Source organism: Gopherus evgoodei, chromosome 10, assembly GCF_007399415.2.
Source record: "Gopherus evgoodei ecotype Sinaloan lineage chromosome 10, rGopEvg1_v1.p, whole genome shotgun sequence".
NCBI classification, from domain to species: domain Eukaryota; kingdom Metazoa; phylum Chordata; order Testudines; family Testudinidae; genus Gopherus; species Gopherus evgoodei.
In genome coordinates this window covers 73,902,091-73,927,366 of record NC_044331.1, presented here as the reverse complement: position 1 = coordinate 73,927,366, position 25,276 = coordinate 73,902,091, and the positions used below count along the sequence as shown (strand labels likewise).

The following is a 25,276-nucleotide window of genomic DNA, read 5'->3' as shown; positions in this document are numbered from 1 at the left end:
GCAGTGCTAGCACATGCTGGTTCCTGGGAGGCATTCCATCAAAGTACAAACAATGCCTATTGACTATAGGTGGAGACTGCATGGCTAGAGACCACTGTGAATATGCAAAAAGATCAGCTTGGTGTAGAGGAATACACACACACACACACACACACACACACACACACACACACACACTCCCCCCACCCCCAAAAGATGAATCATGAAAGTAGAAACAAGTGGGCCAGGGAAGATATTAAACAAGCAGATGCCACTTCAAAATGACCAAGGCACCAAAAATTGTCGGGAAGGGGAAGCCTGTTATGAAGAGAGTGGAGTTCACACTAGGTTCCTGAAGCACCTAAATCAAGGCTTTGAGATGGGGTGAGGTGACTACCCCTGTGCTAAGCTGCTCTTTTAACAGTTTGCTGCTACATGGCCAAGAAATCCAGCTCTCCTGCAGCTCCTCCCCAGGCCTTAGCAGAGTAACACCTGCACATGCCTGGCCTGCCTTTTAAAGACACAGGGCTTTTTTTAATAGCAGGCCCCAACGAGCTATATAATGTACAGGCTGAAATAAAAGATTAGGTTAAGGAAAGTACTCTAGTGAAGATTAATTCAGGCTCCAAAATGCTGACCCATACAACAGCACAACTCTGAAACCAGAAAATGCTTTATTGGAAAGGTACAAAAAAACCAGTCACTGCAGCTAAATTTACAGCAATAAATTACGTTGTGGCTGTCAAGAGAAAGTGATGGACACATACACAGGGCTATACGCCTTACAAACAGGAATCCACATTACTCGGTATATCAATAATTTATTTTATAATAAAAAAGCAGCACAAAAATAAATATTGAAATGAAATTACTGAATAACCAAAGAGGATAGCATGAGTTGGTGATAAAAACTTAACAGAAGATCTACCATTAAAAAAAAAGATAGCAAAAGATCCACCATCTACGGAAACACCCCAGCAGACTGAAATACAGATGACAAAGGAAAACAAACCCACATTACGAAAGTTTTTTTTCTTTAAATGAAAACAATCATGACAAAGATTAAATGATCTGAGAAAGAAAAAATGCCGCCTCCTCCTTGGGGTTTGAGTTGCACAGTAGCTTGAATGCCCCACTATCCCAGCAATACATAAAAACTTGCCACTCACTCTCCCCTCCCACCCATTATTAATTTTGCTTGCTGCCTTCCCTCGCTTGTCCCAGAGAGATGTGGCATTACAAAACACGCAAACCTTTTGCTCGTTATATGTTGTTTCCTCAGACAGAAGATATAGCTGGGCAAGGTCAGAGACGCTAACTTGCTTCAAAGGGCTCTGGAGCCTCCCTAGTGGGAAACTATTCCCAGTCAGGAGCACAGCAAATGCACATACAAGAGCACAGAGAAGCCCGTTATTGCCCCATGTAAACATCCCACAACGCCTCAATTGTGGGTCAGGGGACATGCCGCTGGTTGCTTCTCATGTCCCCACCTTCATACTGTGGTTCCTATGCACAGGGTGGGTATCAGAGGAAAATGCTGGGCCTGGGGTTCAGAAGTGGAGCCTAATCCTCATGAAATTAAGACTCATTGCTTCCCTCTCAGGGTGGTGTGACAAGATAAGGGGAGAGAAAGGAACCCTAGTTACTGTATAAGGAGAGACAAGAGGGAGTGGAAGGAGGGTTGGAAGAGAGAGAAGCACTCCTTTTCAACAGGGCTCCCCCAGTGATTCTGCAAGCAGTGGCCCAATTCCCCTCATGTGGCTTTTGCCCTGGGCATCAGATTTGCAAGTGCAGGATGGAACAGAAACAAACCCCAGAGGAAGAAGGGAGAGGGAGTTGTCTCTCCAATGTGGTGAGCAGCTTTCAGATTGTTCCTCCCTCTGTTTTACCTTGCAATTCTGACTCACCGGTTGAAGTTAGCCAGCACACCTCCTTTCCCCCCAAATCACCACTCAAGGAGCCCTGGACTGGCAATTTCTTTTAGTAAAGATTTACAGTATCAAACTAGGAAAAAAAAATTACGAAAAATCTGTATGATAAAATGTATATAATATATTTATATATATATATATATATATATTTCTCTTTTTAAATATTTCCACGTGGTCCTTATGGATATCCAATATGGATTACCTACCATGGTTATGGTATCAACAGCTTTAATAACACCCAGGCCTCATTCTTGATTGAGTGATCAGACTACGTGCCTACTAGAACTAAGCCAGCAATCACTTGGACAAGCCTTTGGCACACTTCTGAGAACTGGAAAACGCTCAGCCACAATGGAAGTACTAGTGAAGAACTCAGATCGTGTCTTCATCTCATTCCAACAGCAACTGAACCCCACAGAATTACATTTAAATTCCCCAATACATTCCTGTCTAGTTGATCCAATTTCCTTGGTGCAGTGAACGATTCCCCGGGTGGAGGGGGTGGTCTTATCTGTTCAGGAATGTCAAGACTTTCATGGAGCTATTTTAGAAATGGGGAACATGCGGTCATTTCCAAGTCCACTGGATATTTTTCTGTTTCTCTTTTAAAGTCCCAACAGTGCTAGGAATCTAGACATTGCCTGTGTTAATGGTGGCACCTTACAGATCTGGGAAGATTTCCAAATACTTTTGAGTTACAGAACATGAAAAGGGATTAGGGTCTTCTCTTCTCTTCCTCAGCTTCCACTGGGGGAGCCAATAACTGGTACTGATACGCAGGACATCAATCTGCCTGTTAGGAGATGGTAAGGAAGTGGTGGTGAAGTGGAGCTAAATACCATCCGAACTATATTTGTTGGTAACTTTCTGTTTGCCTCCTCCAGGAGGAGATGAATTTGGTGGGGTAAAAGCCATCAAGGAAGCATTACTCTCACACATCCTATGGCTCAGTAAAGTCATCAGTGTAGAGGTTTAGGACTGAATGAGAACCAGGTTCTGCCTTTCCACCTACTTGACTTAAGTACCTTCTTGGGAAACCCAGAGACTCCAGTGACTGGGTAAAAGTGCCCCAACAACTTGTGTTTGTCTTTAGAAGAAAGACAGGGCTTCACTCAACTTGTGCATTCTTCTTGCAATTCAAGACACAAGATAATTTCCAAACAATATCCTACGCTGGCCTAGGAGCTAATTTTCTGTCCTCTTCAATGATAGGAGCATCTTCCTTTATCCTTTTCAGTTAAACTAGACCACTAGTCAGTCATTCTTCTCCATTTCCTCCTTTGTACCTTACTCTGGAACACTAGTCTACCAAACTCTTCTGAATATGACCATTAGCCATCTCCTCCAGTCATCTTAAACTTCCGGAGTCTCAACCTCTTCTCACCTGCTTTACAACAAGCATCTGACAGCCCACAAATCTTTGACCTACTCTGGAACACCAGGCAATCCCTTTTCTTTCCTACTTCAAACACACAAACATGAACTCAGACCTGGAACCTTAGAATGTCTTTTTCAGTCCTGTTAAAGAATAGACTCTTCTCCCTTTGGCTTCCCTTTTCCTGCCCATTGCTGAGCCACGATTACCTCTTCCCAACTATCCTTCACAACCGTAAGCCCTACTTATCGACCCCAATTTTACCGTCCCCCAAAAGCCATCGATTCCAGTCCGGCCCTCCATGCATCTCTTGGGATAATTCACACCCTCCAAGAAATGTTGAATTTCAGAGTTGTTGTCAGACAGGCTCTCTCAAACCCCTCAACACAAAACACTATAGGTTTTTCTACTCTTTGGAACCCAGCTTTAATGACTGAGATTGGGTTAAGAATCTTTCTTCCCCTTTTCAGCTTCCACCCAGCATCCCATACTCTATCTCTTGTTGGCAAAAACCAGAGTACATGGCCCCTGAGGTTGGGATGGCCACTGTTCTAACAGGCAAAGGCTTTAACCACCACTACCTCTGTCATCCAGGAGCTTCTGCTGGCTTTGATCTTCTTGCACATACACTATCGGCCCTCTTGTTAGTTCAGTGCTTTTAACACATCTTTCTAGCATGCTCTACAGAAACACCTTTTCACAGTGCTGATTTCCAGAAGAACAACTTCCCACCATGGCAACCAATTCTGCCTCAGTCCAGTAATACTTCTAGTATTTCTCTCTATGCCCTGCAACATACCTCCCTTCTTAAATTGTACTGTGCCTTCCTCCCTTGAGCTTCAAGGAACCCTGAATAAGCCACTATTACAAACCTGTGGATCATCTGGAAGAAATAAACTGCATAAATATACCCAATTTACAGGCACATCTTGGGGAAGGAGCTCTTGGTAGACTTGGCTTTGTATAAGGGAGGCTGCAATTTAGCTTTATAGGCCACACAGGTATGGGGTGTATTAAAACATGTAAACTGGTAACCAGTATGGGCTGAAGACAGGAAGGTTTTTCCTAACTGGTGTGGTCTGACCCAAACAAATTCCCTCACCCTCTCCTCCCCCCAGTGCATGGCGGAATGGACTCTGCTTCAGAGTTTATTTCTCTGCCATTGCTATGACAGATGAACGTGGTGGTGGGGTGAGGTAACTTCTTAATGGGAGTTGGATGCCGCTGAAGGAAACTCTTCTCTATACATTCATCTCAAATGATTTTGACAGTCCATCTGTTACCTGGCTCTTGAACTTTATTCACGAAGGCTCCGAAGGCTCCTCCGGTATCTTCTCCCAATTGGGAAGCTGCCCACAGCCTAAAGGGGGTTGGGAAGGAAGGGGGAGGAGGAAGAGAAAGCTCATACTAGGTACAGAGCTCAAATCCCAGCCACAAGAGCTTCATGGAACCACTAAGTTCACAGAGGAGCAGCCAGTTACGTTCCCTTTGTAGATTTTTTTTTCCACTTTTGAAAGAGAAGGAATTGTTAAAATGCCAATTCTTGAAGTGACCAAGGACTCTGGAACGGTGCATAAGAGCCCTTTCCCCATCCCGAAAGGCTGCTAGTTCCCCCATCTAGGGCACTAGGATGCTGCTGAAAATGGCACAGAACTGGATGAGATTTCAGCTGATTTCACAATGGTGATGACACTAGTGGTGGCAACTTTGGTCGGGGTAATAGGCCCCCGTGCAACGGTACGAGCAAAGGTCTGCAATGCCTCGTACTTGGAGCGCAGGGCATCCAGCTCTAGCTTCATGCTGCTGTTCTCTCGGGCCAGCTTCTCCACCTCTTGCTGTAGCTCAACCCGCTGCCTCTCCAGCTCCTCCTTCTGTGTCACACGTTTGATGCGGCAGCTGGCAGCATAGCCCCGGTTCTTGAGCGTGCGCCTCCGCTGCTTCAGACGGATGACCTCTTCTTTCGTGAGGCCTCTCAGGTGCTGGTTCAGCTCCCGGACGGACATTGACACGAGTTCATCGTCACTCAGCACTGGGGCGTTCTCTCCCGACTCCTCCTTTACCTGCAAGTATCAATTTCACAGAGATAACCATCAACAGTCACATGAACAGGTACTGAGCAGCCATCCTGCCTAAAGCAAGAAAGCAACTACACTACCCTGCAGTAATGTAACTATATTCATATAGCACCTCTCAGACAGAATGATTCCAAAGCACTTTACAGGCTACACATACCACAGAAACGCAGCCACCTCTGGGTAGTGCATGGCAGATATTTCAGCACAGTATCTTCAGGACACTACAAGGAGAATTTTAGGAAGACTGGAGTAAAATTGTTTGAACTGAAACACGGGATCTGTATCCCAAGGGGTCAGGACCATAGCTTTTCATCTCATCCACAGCAGCACAGTGCCTTGTGGAATTCTGCTGAGGCACTGGTTCAGTACTGACCCAAAAGAAACACCGCCACTTCCTGCATCTTGTGCATTTCTTTTCTGAAGGTCTCATCCACGTATTGTCCAAACCCAACACTACTTAGCTCATAAGACCACATCCTGCAGGCCCATTTACTGGGCCACAGTACAGGGAGGTCAGATGGGGCAGACAGAGGAACTCTCTCTCTCTCTCAACCTTTAAGAGGTTATTTGTTTCGTCTCTAGCCACAGTTATGTGCAGAACTTTGAAGGGATAAAAAGAACATCTACAGAGAATGCAGGACACCTGGAGGAGAGACCCAAGACACTAGAAGAGATTTCTAACAGGCTCAACAGTAAAATGTGCCATCAAAGCCATGAGGCAAGGGTGTCTATGAAGAGTTCACTGCCTACACAGATCTATAAGTAAGACATCTGCAAATCTGTGTCTTCCTTATCCAAGTGCATATGCCCTTAGGAGCAGCAATCTCTCACACCCGCACAACATACATTTTGTGATGCTGTCAATACACCTCAACCCCCGCCTGTTTAGAAGTGTCTCCTTAATACCAAAAGGGATACTCTAGTCTATGCACAATCCCAGAGACTCTCGTCTTCGCCCCATTATGTCATCAGTGCCCCTCTATCCTTTCTTCACAAGTGCTTCCCAGCTGATACCAGAGAAGCATTCTGACATACTAATTTGCAAACAGAACCCCTCAGAGAATAAATGGCTTTTGGCACTATTGGCGCGGCTCCTCCACCCATCCCATTTACCCAGAATCAGATCAGTCAGGCTCCCACCACAGCCTTACCTTTAATGCCTTGTTCGGTTTGGGATTAGTCGTCATAACCTGGGCACAGTCTCCTGGACAGAACTGGTCAGAAATTGCAACTGGAAAAAACAAAACAACAAGATTTTCAAAGGGAATGGGGAAGGAAACAGACCCAACATTCAAGACATAGTGACCCATTCTCTACAGCACCACGCGACGTTTTGGGGCTATGTAATCACTCACTAACAAAAAACATCAACCTTTAGGAACACCAAGAGGATTCAGAGAGGAGTGTCTTCCTCCAGCCACACATGGGAGAGTCTTTGTATTGCCAGCAAGTGCCACATATAAATACAGCTTGTTTGGGTTTTTTGAAGTTAAATGAGGTTATTTCAAATGCTTGGTAATATTTTTGCTGAGAAAAAGTGCAAGGAAGTGGCTCAATACTAGATTCCATCCTCAATTAGCAATTCTGCTGGCTACCATATATTACTGTGGCAATGTGCTATTTCACCTCTAAGGGCTAGAGGGGAGTTCTGTCTCCATGAGCCAGTCAGTTCTTCATCTGCCCTGTGGAGGACTTTGAGATATACAGATCCAGCCGATAGGGACTGGATTAAGCCTATCAACTCAATTTCACAAAAGCCACGGAAAATCCACCAGACAGTAATGCTGCCGCCGCTCCCCTCTCATTTTGGTCATTACTGACCTGGACTGGCTTTGAACCCGCAGCCTGGGGAAGAAAGGTATTCCATTACTAACCCTTAGCCACAGACACCACAAATATATCACTTTTGAAAAAGCAGGCAAAACCAATTATTATTAAGACACGGGGTGAGTTTCTGTGCCTCCTGACAGATCAGGACTGTTGCTTCACGTCTCACCCTAAGGCTGTGAGAAGTCACCTGTCTGATATTCCTAGTGGAGTATCCATTGACATAAAGAATGTCCTCTGCTGAGAAGCTGCCCTTCATTCTCACCTTCGCTGCTAACTTCTCCCCTTCAATCAGCACTTTAGAGAATCCGTCCAGGGGGACCGTGTTCCAGAACCTTCACACCCACCAAGTTGGAGAGATGACATTGCCAGAGTGATTGTTCGTGATGTACCTACCACAGAAGAGGGCACTGCAGCTGTGACATCACAGCATCTGCCTATACTTTCCCCAGCATCTTGGCTACACAAGCTGGGGAGGGTGCGAGGGCTCCAGCTCTGACAGAGAGTCTGTTGCTCCCAAGGAGTGGCTGTAGTATATTTCAAAGGCTGCAGTGGTGCTGGGTGACAGAACACACAGACTGTCTGGCGGGAGTTCTGTCCCCCTCCCCATCCCATTTCCACGTCTGCATCGTGTCACACATTCTAATCATTCATGAAAAATACAGCCAAAGCATCCCAAGCATAATTCCCTTCTGATAGTTGCCATGGTGACCTTGGGAAAGTAGCCAACCCTGAGCCAGTAACCATGGAAACAGAGAAGCCCAAAAGCAATAATGACTTCAGGTCATGTCTGTGCAAAGACATCATGAGGTCGTCAGAGAGTAAACAAACTCATTCATATCTGCATACAACCCTGGAGGTGGGAGGTCCAAAGGCATATGAAAGTGGGATGCAGGGGGTGACAAGTAGTTGTGTGGGTAAAGGAGGCTGGCTCAGTTCAGGCTGTTTTTGCTTGAATTGTACCAGTCAAGATACTTCATCATGTGACATGCACATAACTGAGGTACAGGAAAGACAAAGAGAACAGAATCACAAAGAAAAGGCATTTCCCTGGATTGCAGAACGTCCTCAATAAAGCACCTCATCTCTTTGTCAGCCTGAGACAGAGATAGTAGCTTTCCATCTCTCCATCTGCATGTCTCGCCCCCACCCGACTGCCTCCTATCACGCAGTACACGAGCCAGACCAGAGAGAGATGCTTCATGATGAATGGGCCACTTAAAGCGACTGGTACGCAGTGTCTTTTGTGCAGCACCACACAGGGTGGTGCATTGTGTCGTATTACACCTCATCCTCACAGCAGTGCCAGCTACCCTCACCTCCTCCCCAGCAGAAGGAGCAGACTCAGCTAAGCCCACTAAAAATGCCATGGACAAATGGTCATTATTCATCACAGTCTGAGTAGCACAAACCCACCTGGGAGGGCACTTCACCACTTACTGAGGGGAAAAAGGGATGGGTGTGGAGCTGGAGTCTGACCTCTCTTCTATGTGAAATACAAAACAAATACAAATACAAAACTTGCAGCACAACTAAGAAGCCTGAGACACACACAGACACATCTGTCCAGACTCACTTCTCCCCCTTTGCAGTTCTCCTCTCCCTCACTTCCCAGTCACACTTGGTATTCACTAACTACGCCTAGCACAAGCATGCTCCTGCTCAAGTCAGAGGCACAAACACACATCATAAGCACAGACTGGAAGAAGAAAGGGCTCCTAGCCCTGTCCAAACGGTCCCACTGAGGAAAAGGAGCAGCGAGTTGCCCGTGTATAAAGGAAACACACTGCACCCCTCTCCCTTCGCGTGCACACACGCGCGCACACACACACAGAGCCTCAGGCCTAGCTGTCAGTTGGTGCCATAGCTATGTAGTGAGTCACCAGCTGTTTACAGAGTTGGAAAGCTAGAGCTCAGATTCCCATAGACCCAGAAACCCTTTCTTCCTTCCCTGCTGCATCCCCCCTCATCCCTGCAGGGAAAGGGGCACACCACAGTCCTGCTGTCGGCACCTGGCCCAGTGAAAACGGAAAAGGGAAGTTAAGAAAGGAAGGGAGGGGGGAGAGAGAGAGAACATGACTCAGTCACACCCACCGATTACACAAAAAGGCTTTTGATCCTCACCCAGTGAGTCTTCAAAGCACTTTCTACACCAGTCGATGGAAAAGCTGAACACTCCGCTGGCTGCTCAGAGAGGGGAAGAAATGTGGAATATTGTGGAAAGCAAGTGCTGAGGGTGGAGACTCCCTCGGGGGTCACTGTCGGGGGTAATCTGCCCCCAAAGTAACTCTGCTTATTTTTAAAAGCCTCCTGCGACTCTGTGTGATGAACCCCCCTTCTGGTCACCTGTTGCTTTGTGCTCTGATGTCTGCTGAAGGGATGTCTATTTACATTCCACATTGCTCAGAGGAAGGTCCTAGACTCCTCCATGTTTGGTACCAGACCAGGCACATTACTGCACACAACAATTTAACAAGGGCCCAGGTTGTTACAAGTGTTATAGAAATTAGAGATGTAGGAGCTCTAACATGCCATCCTTCATAGTTGTCAGTATCAACACAGGATGCCTCCCTAATGCCTCTTGTTCATTAAATAAATGGCAGCTTGGCTTGTAAATCAGTATATTCTAGAAGAAACCAGCATGTCCTCTGAAGTTCTTTAAGGATCAGCTTCCATTATACGGCTTCAGGCACAAAGACTGGCAGAACACCAGAGTCACTAGTGGGATTAAGATGAAGGGCTGGGGGTGGGGAGAACTCACTGGTCACTAGATTAGCTGTAAATAATTAGCAATATCAGCATCTGGAAGAAGACTCCACGCAGGAATTTGGTTCTTGCATAAGCATCAATTCTCAAATACTGGTTCACGCACACACATTGGAGTCAAAGTCCATTGCCATTTGAGAACAGACTCCTACTCGAAAGTTTAATATAGTACTGCTAAAACCACCAAGATCAGATCACTCAAGTGACTGAATATCCCATGATAAATTTATTTTAAACCATGGATCATCATGTAGTGTCGTCTGAGCAAGACTTAGTACAGTACCATGAATTTGGTTGTAATCCTGACAGACAATTATGCACTCTTAGGCCTTGAGCAAGTTACTTAACCTCTGACTCAATTTCTCCATCTGTAAAGTAGGGATAAAAATACTTACAGAGTTGGTGCTGTTTATGACTATCCATTTACCACCTACAAGTGGTTAAATATACTACAGTATGTGGCATTTCTTGTACACAGACTGCAAAAAAACCAGAAAACCTCTTAGTAAAAAGGTATACAGTGCTGCAAACATTCAATTTTTAATGGTGCCCAGTGCACACACCTTATAGGGGTGTCTGCAAGGCTCTATATAAATGTATGATCTTATTACTACAAACATTTTCTTTCCTTATTCCTTGTTAACTGCATTTGCAGCCTCATATCTAAAGTTAGACAGCAAGCTTTTTGGAGCAGGGACTATATTACTTTTATTCTATAAGCCACATGGCACATTTCTGAGTGATATATAAATATGTACTAAGTATTATTATGCCCCAATAAAGGGACAAGTGTTTCTATAAGGTTGTGTTTCCCATTTATATTTAAAACAAGTGTTTTTATTGGAAGTATACAAAGAACCTTAGTGCTAGTGTTTTTATAAGGTTATCCAATACCACTTGTGTCCTGGGCCGGATTTACACCTTACGTGCTCCTAGGCACAGAATCTTCAGCGCCCCCGCCTACAGTTGACCTTCGTCTTGCACAGTTTTAGAGAGGTAAGTTGCCCCTAGAATGCCTGTGCCCTTAGGCACGTGCCTACTGGAAATCCGGCCCTGCTTCTGTCAACACTCTTGCAGCTGACTCCCAGATGGCTCCTATCTGACTTCCAGAATCCTCATGAGAACTTGAAGCGCTCTGCTTATTCAGCCCAGGACCACAAGTTTGATGGTTTCAGTTTGGCACATACAGCAATACCCACTATTTTTCTTTGGGGCTCTCCTCTTCCCCACCCACTCAATCAAGACAACCCTTACTAGTGGGATGAAGGCAGCACTGCTGTGTGAGAAGAAAAGAGCACAGCAGATGAGATCAGAATTTGGTTTTAATAGCACTTTTCACACTCCAGTGCTCCCAAAGCACTTTACAGAGGACGGTGTTAAATACCAGCAGCCACTGTGTAGCTAATAGCAGCCATGGATGCATTTGTTTGTAGTTCATACACAATCTTGGATGTTAAAACTCATTTTACTACAAAAGGGAACATTGGCAAGGACATAAATTATCCAGTAGGAAGCACCACAGTTCTTTAGCTTCCATTCACACATGAAGCAGCATGTACAGTAACCTGAGACTATATGACCATCTCCCCAAGCAAGCCTGTAACAACTTTTCCCCTCCTAAGGAGCAGACAGAGGAGTGCAGTTTAAGCAGGAAGGAATTCTCCATTTTATCTCACTATTAATCATCAATAGTCTCAATTAAGCACAGATTATGCTAGGAATACACCCTGTCCAGCCGTATTAAAATCCAGCTAGATCATTTCCAATGAAATTGTTCTGTGACTTACCCACACTTTCTGTTTATCCACAAGCTATTTTCAACTCCTGGTACCCTTCTTCCTGCTTCTGCATGTAAGTCTCCTTTAAGATTCAAAAGGCTGGCTACCTGGAGCTGGACTGTGGCTGGTCACCATGAATGAATAATCCATAGCCAACAGCCTACCCTTATGTCAGAGGCCAGAGAGACTGCCCTGGCTGCTGCTGTGAGAAACTGAATAGCCACGCTATTCCTGACCCCCGCAGAGCATTTCAGTTTGACAACTGTTCTCATCCAGTGAGAAGCGCACACTTACCCAATCCCTACCGTCATACCTCCACATGCCATACATGAGACACCTGCAAGACGGTTAAGTCAGTTAACCATGCCTACAAAGCTGGCCACATGACATGTCTAACAAAAGAGGACATCAGGTCTGACAGATGAGGGAACGGCAGATGCTTAAACTCTAAGTTCTGTGCCTCTGTCCCTTGGAGACACAGCATGGATTCCCAAGACACTGCAGTGTGGAATGCAGAGAGTATCTTCCCCTCCATCATTCACAAGTCCTCCTCCTGCTCTAACAATCCTCACACAGACTGAGAGGCAGACTGACACTTTTCATTCATCTGTAACAGAGAAGGGGGGGAAGATACCCTGGTGATGTGAATCACACAGACAGCAAGCATATGTGAGGCAATAACAGAGGAGGGGTGAGTCACTGTGTTTACTGTTCTAGAGAGAAGTCTCACACAGAACACTCACCCAGCTAGCCAGCTTTCCATTTCTCTTATGGATCAGAACCAGCAACCAGCAGCAAAGAACAGATTCAGAAACCTTCGGACTGAATCAGAATGCTGCCAGGACAGGACTCTGAGGCTCTCTCTGGGGAAGCCTGGACAGGGATCAGACAGTCTTCAGTGGTTTAGTAAACAACTGAGTCAGATGCTGCAGAGCCCTTGTGGTTACAGAGCAGAGGATTCAGGGGATCATGAGTGCATGCCTGTGTGTCACATTACAGAGACCTTGGAGTTTCAGGAACGGGAGACTGGGAGATACTGAGGTCAGAAATACTGCAGACAGCTTCTGAAATAAAGAGGGTACAGAGCTCTGATCTCATGTGCATTTATAAAACATAGTGATAAACAATGTTATACTAATATCAGTTAAATCTCACACCAGCTCCTGTGGCAAATATATATTCCATTTTACAGACACTGAAACTGAGGCCAAGCACAGTGATTTGCTCACAGCGACAGTGGGATTTAATAGAAGAACCGAGATTAGGATTTATGAATGTATAGCTCTTAGTTATCCTATGCTCCAACTATTATATCACATCTTTCTCAGCCTATATAGTTATAATTATTAAGGAGGAAAGATAACAGTACTGTTATGCAGTGTCCCATATGTCGCAAGCCAGTGGAATTTGCTACAGACCTACCCCTTGCTTCAAAACCGAGCAGCAGGATCACAGCTTTCATTAAGGAGAGTTTCTAGGCTTTACAGGCACAAGAATGTCTTCCAGACATGAACCAATGGAGTATTACCGGCCTGAATCTTTAGACAGCCTGAAATAATAGCTCAGCCAAGAAGTGTGAGAGGCTTGTTCATCTCAATAGGGTGTTGAGCTTGAGATTTCTTGATAACATAGAGAGTTAGCATTGTTTCAGTATTTCACAGCTAGATGCCTGCTAAAAGTACAGGTGTGTTTGTGGGATAAAAAACTGCACACCATGCCACCTCAGCAGCCAAAGCCCCGGCTGTCCCACCTTCAGTTCTCAAACCTCCAATATAGTTGCATGTTTTCAACAGAGCACCTGAACACTGACAGACAATGTATACTGAACTGTCATTTACAGTTAATTCAATAAAGACAAGACATTACAAATGTCTAAGACTTCCAATCAATTGCAGAAATAATGGAGGCTAAGGCACAGAATTTAGGGAAACTTGCAAAATGCATGGCCTTCAGATACTAGAAACTGAGTTTGCAGATTTCTACTTCCATATTTTTAGACATTGTACTTTTGCAGTGGGGTCTGAGTTAACTAGGAGCGGTGCCAGGGTTTTTGGTGCCCTAGGCGGGGATCCTTCCGCGCTCCCGGTCGTTGGTGGCAATTCTGTGGCGGGGGGGGGGTCCTTCCGTGGCTCCCGGTCTTCGGGGCACTTTGGCGGCGAGTCCCAGAGTGAGTGAAGGACCTGCCGCAGAACTGCCGCCAAAGACCCAGAGCGTGGAAGGACCCCCCGCCGCCGAATTGCCGCTAAGGGTGCCAAAATGCTGCCCTCCCCAAATCCTAGCGCCCTAGGCGACGGCCTAGGTCACCTAAATGTAAGCGCCGGCCCTGGAGTTAACCCTAATGTTTCAAAGAACATTTAACATAATTAAGCCAAAGTGTGAGTGCAAAGCCCTGACAAATTTTGCCAAGTGTCCTGTTAATGGGATCCAGCACAGCCTTTGCACTCTGTATCCATATTCTCCTTAATAATTATCCTCCACATTCTCTCTGAGAGTCTCTTAGGTACAAACAGGGTTAATTCTCCCTCCCACTTGGTCCTGCCTAGTCTACGCACTGTCATTGGATAATAAACGTGTCCATCATGTTTAGGCACAGACAAGAGGAGGCAGGCTTCTCTGTATTACTTTACACACGGAAGGGGAGAGAAAGAGAGCAGGCGACAAGCACGGCTCCATCAGTGCGAAAGCAGCAAGGTAAATAAATTAAATACTAAACCATGGCAGCAGCATAATAGAACATACTGGCTGGGCTGGTGATGGGAGCAGGACTGCACCCTTTCCAAAGACACAGGGCCCCAAATCCCACAAAATGGGATGCAGTTTTTCCACTATGTGGGACAGGAGCATTTGCTCACTACCTCTCTGCTCTTCTTCGCAGACCCAGCTTTGCTCTAGTGAGGAGCTACCTAGGGGGCAGACAGGTCAAGACAAGTAATGGAGCCCTTTCCATTTTCAGCAAAACCCCTTTGCTCAAAGGGGTTTGTTCACAATTGGAGATTTCTGTTTTCTGCTGGGCTCCACGGAACAGGGCCCTTCCTCCACTGAGCAACACACAGAGGAATGAGAGGGTGGAAATAGAGAAATGGCCCTTTGCAGAAGCAACAGATCTCTCTAAAGTAGATTATGGAATGTTTTTAAGGGTTAGAGACACCTCCATTCCCCCTTCTTTGTCCCCTCAGCAGGGATGTTTCTCTAGTTTTTGCCATCTCCTTCCTTGCCTGAAGAAGATAGAGGAATAAGGTTTCCCCACCCTTATCTCGGTCTAAAAATCCAATGTGATCAGTATCCTGCACAGTCACCAGGCAAATCTACCCGCAAAACAGATGCTCTGAATGTTAAAGCCCCCTCCCCCCTCATTCTTCATCAAGGGTGTGGTCTCTGAACTGCTGGAGACCTATCTGATCATTTTCAGACTATGCATATCTCTATGTATCTAAAGAAGGATTGTGGGGTTTGTTAATAAGCATCTCCTTTCCCTCAGAAGGAAAACATTGTGTCTCCTCAGAATTCCCACTCTCAGCCAGTCTAGGAGAAGAATGGACCAGGAAACCAAACCTCCATTTCTCACATCAGCACAGAACGTTACTGTTAGTCCAGAAAAACGCTTTTCTAAGCAAACGAGTATATTTTTGTAGGGAGGTAAAGACCACTGAGATGCAACTGACAGTAGTATGGATGCCTGCTTATCAGTGTTTCCAGAACCTCAGTGCTCCACTCAGAATTGTGGACCCATACTGATTTTATTCAGAATTCTCAGGGCTCTGTTTACACTTCACAGTCAGTCATATTAAGAACTGAGAGTCACGGGGCACAGCTTTGCTAGAACTGTTTTCAAGAACCATTCAAAACTAGACACAATCTGTATTCTTGTCCTGTGGCACAAGCTAATGAGAACCACCCCTATGACATGGGTTCAGGGTCCTGTCCCCCACTAGCTTAAGCTTTTGGCCTTCCCAGTGATAGAAAACATGCCAGTGTCTGTAGCAAGGACTGCTGGCCATTCTGAGTCAAAATGCAAGGCATATTATGTTACCAAGACCATGTTTAAACCAGGAGGCGCTTTAAGTCTCATGGGTGGCCATGTGGAGCAGGTGATTAAGCAACATGTGCCTTATACAGGGTTTCAACACCCCAGGATGTCATATGAAGGTGTGTCCATTTGTTGTGGCTAACACAATGCAAAGAATTACCAAAAAAAAAAATCTAGGGATATGCAATTTTCTTTAATATTGTAGTAGAAGGGTTTGCAAGAGCGTCTAAATTCTAGCAGTTCCCCTTCCTCAGGTACTTGCTGTGTGCCACCAACATGCATGCATACAGATTCCTCTGCATGTCATTCGAATGTTTGATGATGGGGATGGATTCTTTAAGGGGATAGAATAAAATCATTCAGAGAGGAGCTATGCATAAATGCTAAATTCAGAAAAAGCATCACAACTTGGAGACGTTACACCAGCAGCGCTATCTAAATTCAGAAGGATTTAACTGGAAACTTGCTTTGCTGAATCATACAGCTTGTTAACACTACTGCCTGTTCTAGGAGATGCAATCCTGTCAGCTCAAACATTAACTCCCTTCAGGCTATGTCTACACTGCGCACCCTATAATGGCGCGCTGTTGTAAGGTACTCAGTGTAGCCGCTCTTTGTCGCGAGGAGAGAGTTCTCCTGAGAACAGGATAAAACCACCACCATTGAGGGGTGGTAGTGTGGTTGGCAGATGTTCTCCCACCGACAAAGCATCTTCTCCACACTGGTGCTTCTCACACCCCTGAGTGACAAAAGTTTTAATGCAGAAAGTGCAGAGTAGACATAGCCTCACTCCCAACCACCATCCCTCTCTACTCTCCTTCATGCCTGCCCAGGCTCTCTCTCCCCACCCCCCCCATTCCATATTGGAGAGGATAGGTGGAGGATTGGGGTCTCTGGCCTAGTGAATGCCCATACCTCCTCTCAACTCTAGCCTCCTGTTCCAATGTCCCTTTGGCTAGGCACCTTCTCCTCAGTTAAAAGACCATTCCAGACTCTGCTATTCATCTTACTTGAAACTGTGGTCCTAAGATCCTCCCAACCTTTTTGATCCACTGAATTTGCCTCTCCTCAGATTTTCTGCTCCAACATGCCATTGACAGTCCCACCAGGAGAGTGCTAATCACATATACTTCTGCACTCTTCTCCCCAAGACCCTTATGGCCATCTGCAGTATATGAGCCATTCCTGCCCCTCAGATCCCCAGTGCTCCTTGCACCTCTCCACAGTCACCCAGCTTAATCGCTGGCCTTCTCGTCTGATCTCCTATCCCCCAAGAGATGAGGGCAGCATCCCAGACTCCTCACCAAGCCTCCTTATTAATGGCCCAGCTGCCCTTCTCTCCCTCATGCCACACTCCAGGCACCCAGCCCCTCTCGTTCCTGCTTTTCACCCCAATGCCAAGCCTGCCGGCCCCGCTTCTCACACCCCGCCCGAGCCCCACTGCCCTCTGATCAGAACCACCCCGGCTCCCGCCCCTCACCGCGCAGCCTGCGCGCCCCATGGCAGTGCCCCACACGGCTCCCTGCCCCCGCACGCGGGCCGGCCCCAGTGCCCCCCTCCGTCCCGGGATTTGCCATTCTCCGAGCCGCAGCGCCCCCCACCTGCCCCTCAGCCCGCCCAGCCGCCCGCCGGCGCCGAGCGCGTGGTGGGGCCCCCGTCCGGGGCAGCCACGTGTGTGAACACCGCCCCCCCTCCGGGCGCGGAGCCTGCCGCGGCATCGCCCCCCGGTCCGGTCCGATCCCGGAGTGTGTTGGGGGGGAGGACACACCACGTGTCCCACGCGATGGTGACTCAGCAGATTTCCAGCCCCTGCTACAAACTGCCCGGCCCCTCCTTGCCCAGCTCGGGGGCTCCGCGCGGGCCGGCCCCTGCCCCACCCCGCCGAGCCGGACCCGACTGCCGCACCCCGGGGGCTGCGTCTTACCTGGGCCTGTCAGGAGCGCGCGGGGGGGAGGTGGCGGTGGAGGCGGGGACGCGCGCGGCGCGGGGGAATGGTGGCGGGGACGCGCTTCTCAGCCTCCCTCCCTGTGTGTGCGAGTCCCGGGAACAACAACAAGCGCGGGGCCCCCCCTGCCCCGGAGCCGACCAACCAGGGGCCGGGCCGCTTCCGGGATCGCGCATCACGCCTCGCGTCATCTGGCCACGCCCTCTCGTCTTTACGCGTCATCTGGGCACGCCCACCGTGTTCATTCATGGAGCGCGGACACGGTAGAGGGAGGAGGAGAACGGGGGAGGGGCAGCGCGATGCGGAAGTGCAGTTGGTACAGGAGGGGCAGTGGAGGGCGAGGTATCCTTCCCGTGGGGGAGGGGGGCATAATGAGTGTCCTGTTTGCGTTGCTCACCCCTCGAGCGACACCTCTGACTGCTGAGATGCAGCCACCTCTGGGTGGGGGGTAGCAGCTTTACAGGGTGGTCAGAGACAAGCAATTTGCTTCAAACTTGTCTTCTGCAAACAATGCCCTGGGCACCCTAACGTCCTGGCAGAACTCGGGTATACAAGGTCTTGCCTGAAAAGCCCCCCCACAGTAAACTGCAAGGTGCCTGCTCTGCCTAACTTCTTTCAGACTTGAGGGAGCTTGGGACATTTCAGATGCAACCTTTGGCGTGCTGATCATCCATCCCCCTTTGGCAGCCTAGAGGGTCTGTGTTCACGATAGTTTTACGGGCACGACAAGGTAGGTAAGTGGTGCCAAAGGGAGGCTGCAGTTTCAAGAATCTAGGATACAGCTGCACAGCAGTGTTGGGCTTCTGTAAATAATTTGGGAGCTGTGTTCGTTCTAAAGTAGTGACTGTCATATGTTGTGAAGCTGTTTTCACCATCTTTTCTTCCACAATACCAGTAAGTGAGTTTCCCTTCAATATGGAGAAGGGGGTTCCCTTTAAATTATTCCCTCTGGGTTTTCCAGTGCCTCTTGTCATCTGTCTTTTAAACTAAGGTCCAGAGGGAACAGACTGTCTTTATTTTGTGTCTTGTACATCACCAAGCATGTAATCAAATAATTAATAATTAATCTCTTTCAAAACAATTTGTGTTTTAATAGTTATAAAGCTTTAACTTTTTGAATGTCAGTGCTTACTATCATTAGATAATTGTCCTACCTGCCTGAATTCCACAACTGGGAAAAGTTAAATGATAACATTTGAAATAAAAAGCGTGAAACCCACAATTTTGTGCTACTGTGAAAATTAAGCCAATAAAATGATTTTAAAAGAAATATTGATACTATCAGTTGAAATTATTTTTAAAAACAATTAATTCTCTCAAGCCTAACTATATATCAGTAAGAGAAAATGAGATCTGACTCTACATAGTGCTTAGAAAACTGAGCAACTCCTGCAGCAGAGAGAGACAAGATACAATCTAGGACAGCAATAATAGAAAGGGGTGAAATTTCACAATAGATTGTTTGTTTGTTTTCTTTATTTGCTGGAGTCAAGAGACTCTGAAATGCCAGTGGTGGCCAGCAGAGTTAATCCAATTATCCTGTAGCAATGTCATCAATATTGCCAATCCCTAGTTTTCAAAAAATTGTATATCAAGTCTCAAAAATCATGAGATTTTTAATATATAAGAATGTTGGGTTCTTTTGATTTGCCTTCTGCATTTTGAACCGTTAGGATTCATGTTAAGTTTTTCTTTGTAACCATGAGGGCTAGAAACAGCTTTCATTTTAAAGTAGCGAGAGTCTCATGTAGTCAGTGACTTAAAGAACAAGGAGTTTGTGGCACCTTAGAGACTATTAGGCTTAAATAAAGACTGGGAGTGGATGTGTCATTACACAAACTAAAAACTATTTCCCCATGCTAATTTCCCCCCCTACTGTTACTCACACCTTCTTGTCAACTGTTTGAAATGGGTGATCTTGATTATCACTACAACAGTTTTTTTTCCCCCTTCTGCTGATAATAGCCCACCTTTAATTGAGTAGTCTTGTTAGAGTTGGTATGGCAACCCCCATTTTTTCATGTTCTCTGTATTTATTTATTTATCTATCTATCTTCCTACTGTATTTTTCACTGCATGCATCTGATGAAGTGGGTTTTAGCCAATGAAAGCTTATGTTCAAATAAATTTGTTAGTCTCTAAGGTGCCACAAGTACTCCTGTTCTTTTTGCTGAGACAGACTAACATGGCTACCACTGTGAAACCTGTCACCATGCAAGACTGATGACTTAGGAAGCTAGAGCTTTAAGGCTACAGCTCAATAAAATCCTGAGATTTGGCAACACTGTGCTCTAGCTGAACCTAATATCAACAATGTGCTCAACTTTTGAGACCCCAATAGCAATACATCTACTTAGTTTTAGACCTTGATGATGGAATGCTATGGACTGTTAACTAGAACAGTGGTTCTCAATCAGGGATCTGGAGCCCCCTAGGGGACCGTGAGCAGGTTTCAGGAGGTGCAACCTAGCAGAACCAGAATTAGACTCACTGTGGCCCAGGGCAGAAAGCAGAAGCCCCACCACTTGGGGCTGAAGCCCGGGGCCCTCAGCCCCATCACTCAGGGCTGAAGCTTGAACAATGTAGTTTTGTGGGGGGCCCTGTGGCAAGGGACCCCAGGCAACTGCCTTGCTTGCTATCCTTTAACACTGGCCCTGGCTTTTATATGCAGAAAAGCAGTTGTTGTGGCACGGGTGAGCCATAGAGTTTTTATTGCATGTTGGGAGGGGCCTTAGAACAAAAAAGATTGAGAACTCCTGAACTAGAACATAGGAAAGCCTGAGTGTTTTAAAACCAGACTTTCAGTCTGTCTGTTCACTTGTTCTTGTAACTATGTTTGAAAATGTCTATCCAAGCCAGCGATATTAATCCTTTTCCACCTGCAGGCCAAACATGTTGTTTCAAAAAAAGATCAAGGGGCTGCAATCAATATTTTAAGCCAGACTCTTGACTTGTGCCACTCCCTTTGCGCTACCCAGGCGGTGCAAAGGAGTCCCTGCAAGTTTCCTTTTGGGATTCCTCTGAAATAAAGGGAGTCTCCAGCAGGTGCAGAGCCAGCATATCCAGCTCCTAACTCTCCCTCCTCACAGCTGTATTTTAGGGGACTATTTAGAGTAGAGGGGGGAAATGGCTGGACCACACAGTGCTCTGGCTATCCCCCTGCTGATATGTGGTCCCTACGGAACCATAGTCAGGTAGTACAAGTTACAGCATCCCTAGGCTACTCTAACCTTTGCTGAGGCAGAAAATCAGAGAGCTGGTTGTCAGCTTCTCCTCTTTCCCTCTCCTGGGTATCCCATGACTTAAGAATCACATCCTTTTTTAACTGACTTAGCTAGGCTGGCTAAAGCTGCAGTACTGCTAAAATAAAGCTACTGGGTCGGTGCTGCTTGCTGTCAAACCTCACAAGTTTACAAAGTGAGTTCAAAAACTGCAATAGACTAACTACCATATTATGGACCATAGTCCAAGGGCACACATGCAGCTAAAGATCCCACATACAGCTCGAGATGAGGGGTCAAAGGCAGCTTTTTAGTCTTCTTTGTGCTCTACGTCATGGGGCCGTCGAACATTGGGTCATTCCCAACCACAACACGACCAATCTAAATTATGCTGACTTCCAAAGGCCTGTGGGGGCATTCTGGCAGATAGAGAACGTTGGCCCACATGGATGCCCTAGGCATACCCCAGTTTCCCCAATCACCCTCCACCCCCATGTCAGGAGGCAGCAGGCAGGATGACATAGGAACCCCTATGGTAGTGCTACATCACCTAAGGATCCTCTTACTTGAGTGGTATCCTCAAGGGGTTGGATCTGCTGAGTGTTAGGCACTTTGGCATTCATAGGCCAGGTTTTGTCCCTATGAGCCTGACTCTCCACTGCCTTGCACCTTGTATAGCCATTTACTCCTTGTGCAGCCATTTATCAGATGAGACGCATTTTCCACTCACGTCACACAGGTGTAAGTGGCTGCATGAGATGCATGGCAGTGGAGAATTAGCCTCTCTGTAGAGAAAAGTAGCCTGTAGCATGGGTTTGGCTATTTACAGCCATGTCAGAAAATGGTTGTCCAGCATTGTTTTGAGATTCATCTCTGAATGCAGTAATAAGTAGCACAGTTCAAGACATAGGGCTAAATGGAGTTTCCCAGACACTTCAGTTTAAACACTGGATTAAATAAAACATGTTTATTAATGACAAAGAGAGCTTTTAAGTGAGTACAAGCAATGAGGCATAAAAGCCAGAAATGGTTACAAGATAAAGACAAAAATTCTTCTAGTATTTAACTTAACAAACTATGAACTTAAATTCAAAGCAAAGTTTTCTCATCAAATATTTCAACAGTCTTACTGAGCAAACTCCTTAGGTCAGAACCCCTTTTCCAATCCAACAAATGCATCCTTCGTTGCTTCTGGTGCCATGAATACAATAAGCAGGGATGGGGGGTGTCTTAGGGTGTTTGTCCCTCCTTTTTATAGTGTCAGTTCCTCTCTTGAAAACCATTTCCAGCTGAGATTAAGGAGATAAAGAGTCTACAGAGAAGGATGTTCCCTGCTGCTTTTTCCTCACCTGTTTGATGACTCTGTTTACTGCTTAAATGCAATTAAGCAACACACACATTCCTTTGTTTGAGTCAGATCTTTTTGCCAACCTCAGTTTGGAACGTGTAATAACAACATACAGTGGTATCTCATAACTTCACATACAGTGTTGCCACACACATTTTTCAAGACAATAATGACCAGCAAATTATGCGTTTTTAAATGAAACCTCACAAGGATGATTAGAGTAGTGTGTGGGGTGTGGACACGGGTATATTCTGTCACAGTGTATATCTGTCTGTCATATTTATATAGGGGAGGCAGCAGGGACCTCTGGATAAGATGTTGGACTAGGAGTCAGGAAACCTAGATTCTATTCCTGGTATTGTCACTCACTATGTGGTCTTGGGCAAGCCACAACTTCTCTGTGAAATGTGGATAATAGTGCCTATCCATTTTTGTAATGGGCTTTGAAATCCTTTCTAGAAACTCCCACTGAACTCAGACAAGAGAAAAGCTCCTAATAAACTTTAGTATGACATAATTGATAAGAATATGGCTTTATTTCTACCTGAATGCATTTTGTTTATATTCAGAGTTCTAATAATCCAACTTTCTTAGGTACCAACGAAATGTACAGGAAGTTAGGACTCTTGCGCTGCTAATAGACTGAAATGGTAGAGACCATGTGCAGGGCTTATTTTAGGAGGTTTTTGGTACAGCAGGCATGAAGTGCTGCAAGCTGGGAGACCTCACTGTCTTCCTGAAGCCACAATGTCAAGAGGAGACGGGTGTATGTAAGCTTCTTAGCTCTCACCGGATCACAGGCAGGGGAGAGCAAAATAGCTAAGTATGTTCAGCAGGGATTTCCAGAGAGAGAAACGGTGGCCCAGTGCAGTGGCAGGGGGGGATTTTTAATACCAAATGTTCATAGTGATCTGTTCAAATAACAATTTGGGGTCCTGTGTTCCACTAGCCTCCACTGAGGTGGCAGGCAAAGTCTGTTTGCACCTGTGAGCCCCTGCACTTATATATGTCCAGGGGCATTTGGTGCATGGATCAGGTTACAGCATTTTAGCAACCTGTTTGTTCATGCAAATATCTGCATGCACAGCTGCAGAGTTTTGCATTGGCATATGACTGTATTAACGGAGTCAATAGACAAGGTGGTCCTGAGTGTCCTGGGGAATATGCATTAAATAAAGCTGCTTAGCCTTATGGGGCAGGGACAGTCTTTTATTTTACGGTTGTACAGCACCTAGCAAACTGGGGCCTGACTTGACTGAGACATCTTGGTGCTACTGCAGTGTATATATTAAATAAAATATTTGATTGTACATCAAGAAAAGTAATTTCTCCATGCTTTTGTTTTGCCTGCAGAATGCAGATTTGGTGTGAAAAGCATTTGAATAAGTAAATATGCATATCTACAGTTTAGAGAAATAATGTCTGTAGTTTAAGGTGTTGGGACATCTCTCCCTTTCCTGCAGTGGCAGTAGCAGCTCAGAAAAGCCCTTTTTTTGCAGGGAGGCCCCAGAGAAGATGTTTGTATGCGAGATTTCCAAAATCTTTAGTCATTTATAATGGGATGGAGGCTAAGGGACATTCCCTGCCCCAGAGATTTTACATTGTAAAGGTCCAGTACTCCTGGTGGCCGAAGATCCTCAACGCCAATTGTTTTCAATAAGAGCTGAGCATGTTCAGCACCTCACAAGGATCTTATGTGGCTCAGAAACCGTGGCTGTGGTAGGGTGGGTGGAGCTGGGCTCAGCCCATATAACAGATCCTGGAAACATTATGGGTTCCTAAACTCAGAAATAGCCGGAATATCTCTGGAGAGCAGACGTTGGAGTAGCTGCTGCAACATCCTTAGAAAGGTGTGTGTGTGTGTGTGTGTGTATTTGTGTCTGTGTCCCCTGCCACTTCTCTGGCTTTGGTCTGTCAGCTTGTGCAGGAAGCTACCTACCTCTGCTGGTAGTGGTCTAGGTGCTCAGTGAGAATGCAGATTTAAACAGCAGCTGTTCCTTGTACAATGTGTACAGGAGAGCTCTTGGTAGATTCTCCCAATCCTGTGAATCTGTGCAGGGCCTGGCCCTACATTAGGCGGAGCACTGAGCAGCAGATCAAGTAGGGCAGGGTCCTGTTTTCCACCTTCAAACCTGTCTCCAGAGTCAAGAGTTATTCTGTATGTTCCACACAATGAAAGTATTACAAGGGATCAATGACCAGAGCTGCTGTGATTGTGTTGCACTAACATTATTGTGAAAAACAGTGAGCAGGCAGCAAGACAAGGCAGGGAAATTCACTCTCAGGGCTATGGCATGGTCCTATATCGCTTGTTCTTCATGATGATTATTCTCCTGTGGAAGAATCTCCTCATCAGTAGAATAGGATTTTCTCTGCCAGTTCCTTCATTTGGTGCTTTATTCCCTCCCTCATTTTAGCACATGGAAGATGAAGTCCTACCAAAAGCTGGCAACAGACATCCCACAGCCTACAGAATCCTATGCTGAAGAAGAGAGCATTGATGGGAAGCCGCCCTGCCTTCGGAAGTTGTCCACTTGGTGGCTGGGTGTTGGCCTGCTGATGATGGTAGCTGTCCTGCTGAGTGGAGTCACCATGTGGATGTTCAGACACATGTCTGGGAGCCAGCATGAACAGACGCCCCTGGAGAAATGCAGCGCCGTCCCTGAGCCTCTCCGCTTTGACTGCTACCCTGAGAGGAACATGGTGGTGACAAAAGAGCTCTGTGAGAGCAGGGGTTGCTGCTTTATTGAACGTGACCAGCCTTTGAGGAGCAGGAGTGGAGTGCCCTGGTGCTTTTACCCCCCTGACTTCCCCAGCTACACCCTGGAGAGCCTGAACCAGACTGAGCTGGGAATGGTGGGTTTGCTGAGGAGGAAGGTGAAGGCCTATTATCCCAGAGACATTGAGAGGCTGCAGCTGAGTGTGGAGTTTGAAACAGACACTCGGTTACACATCAAGGTGAGCTGCTTTCTCTGGTCTATGTCCCTCCCCGTCAAGGCCTCCA

At 46.3% G+C, this 25,276-nt stretch overlaps 2 protein-coding genes across 12 annotated transcripts in view; one reads left to right on the top strand and one right to left on the bottom strand.

The window, feature by feature from the left end:
• Window positions 1–630: 630 nt before the first annotated feature.
• MAFK (MAF bZIP transcription factor K) lies at window positions 631–17,837 on the bottom strand. 7 transcript variants are annotated; one of them, XM_030579072.1, is made up of 6 exons: window positions 17,683–17,837; window positions 12,475–12,795; window positions 12,026–12,338; window positions 10,349–10,432; window positions 6,512–6,591; window positions 631–5,345 (listed from the first exon to the last, which is right to left on the bottom strand). In XM_030579072.1, the coding sequence occupies exons 4-6, from the start codon at window positions 10,374–10,376 to the stop codon at window positions 4,911–4,913; spliced, it is 543 nt and encodes a 180-aa protein (XP_030434932.1). In that variant the 5' UTR covers window positions 10,377–10,432; window positions 12,026–12,338; window positions 12,475–12,795; window positions 17,683–17,837; the 3' UTR covers window positions 631–4,910. The 7 variants fall into 7 exon arrangements, with proteins under 7 accessions (XP_030434932.1, XP_030434935.1, XP_030434933.1 ...); XM_030579075.1 differs by lacking the exon at window positions 10,349–10,432; XM_030579073.1 differs by lacking the exons at window positions 10,349–10,432; window positions 12,026–12,338; window positions 12,475–12,795 and having other exon boundaries at window positions 17,683–17,836.
• The window catches only part of LOC115659186 (lysosomal alpha-glucosidase-like), a 26,262-nt gene continuing 15,049 nt past the window's right edge, over window positions 14,064–25,276 (top strand). Inside the window, exons 1-2 of one of the 5 annotated variants that reach the window (XM_030579066.1) lie at window positions 14,064–14,422; window positions 24,690–25,230. In XM_030579066.1, coding sequence (XP_030434926.1) covers window positions 24,700–25,230 — 531 coding nt within the window. In that variant the 5' untranslated portion in view covers window positions 14,064–14,422; window positions 24,690–24,699. Of the gene's footprint in view, window positions 14,423–18,009; window positions 18,438–22,994; window positions 23,096–24,009; window positions 24,123–24,689; window positions 25,231–25,276 lie in introns of those variants that run through there. The other 4 variants (XM_030579065.1, XM_030579067.1, XM_030579068.1 and 1 more) reach the window with 4 other exon arrangements.

Bases quoted from the DNA above. Each gene is read 5' to 3' on its own strand.
- MAFK (XM_030579070.1), bottom strand. From the start codon at position 6,670: ATGGGTCACTATGTCTTGAATGTTGGGTCTGTTTCCTTCCCCATTCCC. The intron at 5,346-6,511 runs GTAAGGCTGTGG...TGATACTTGCAG, and splicing joins AACCGAACAAGGCATTAAAG to GTAAAGGAGGAGTCGGGAGA.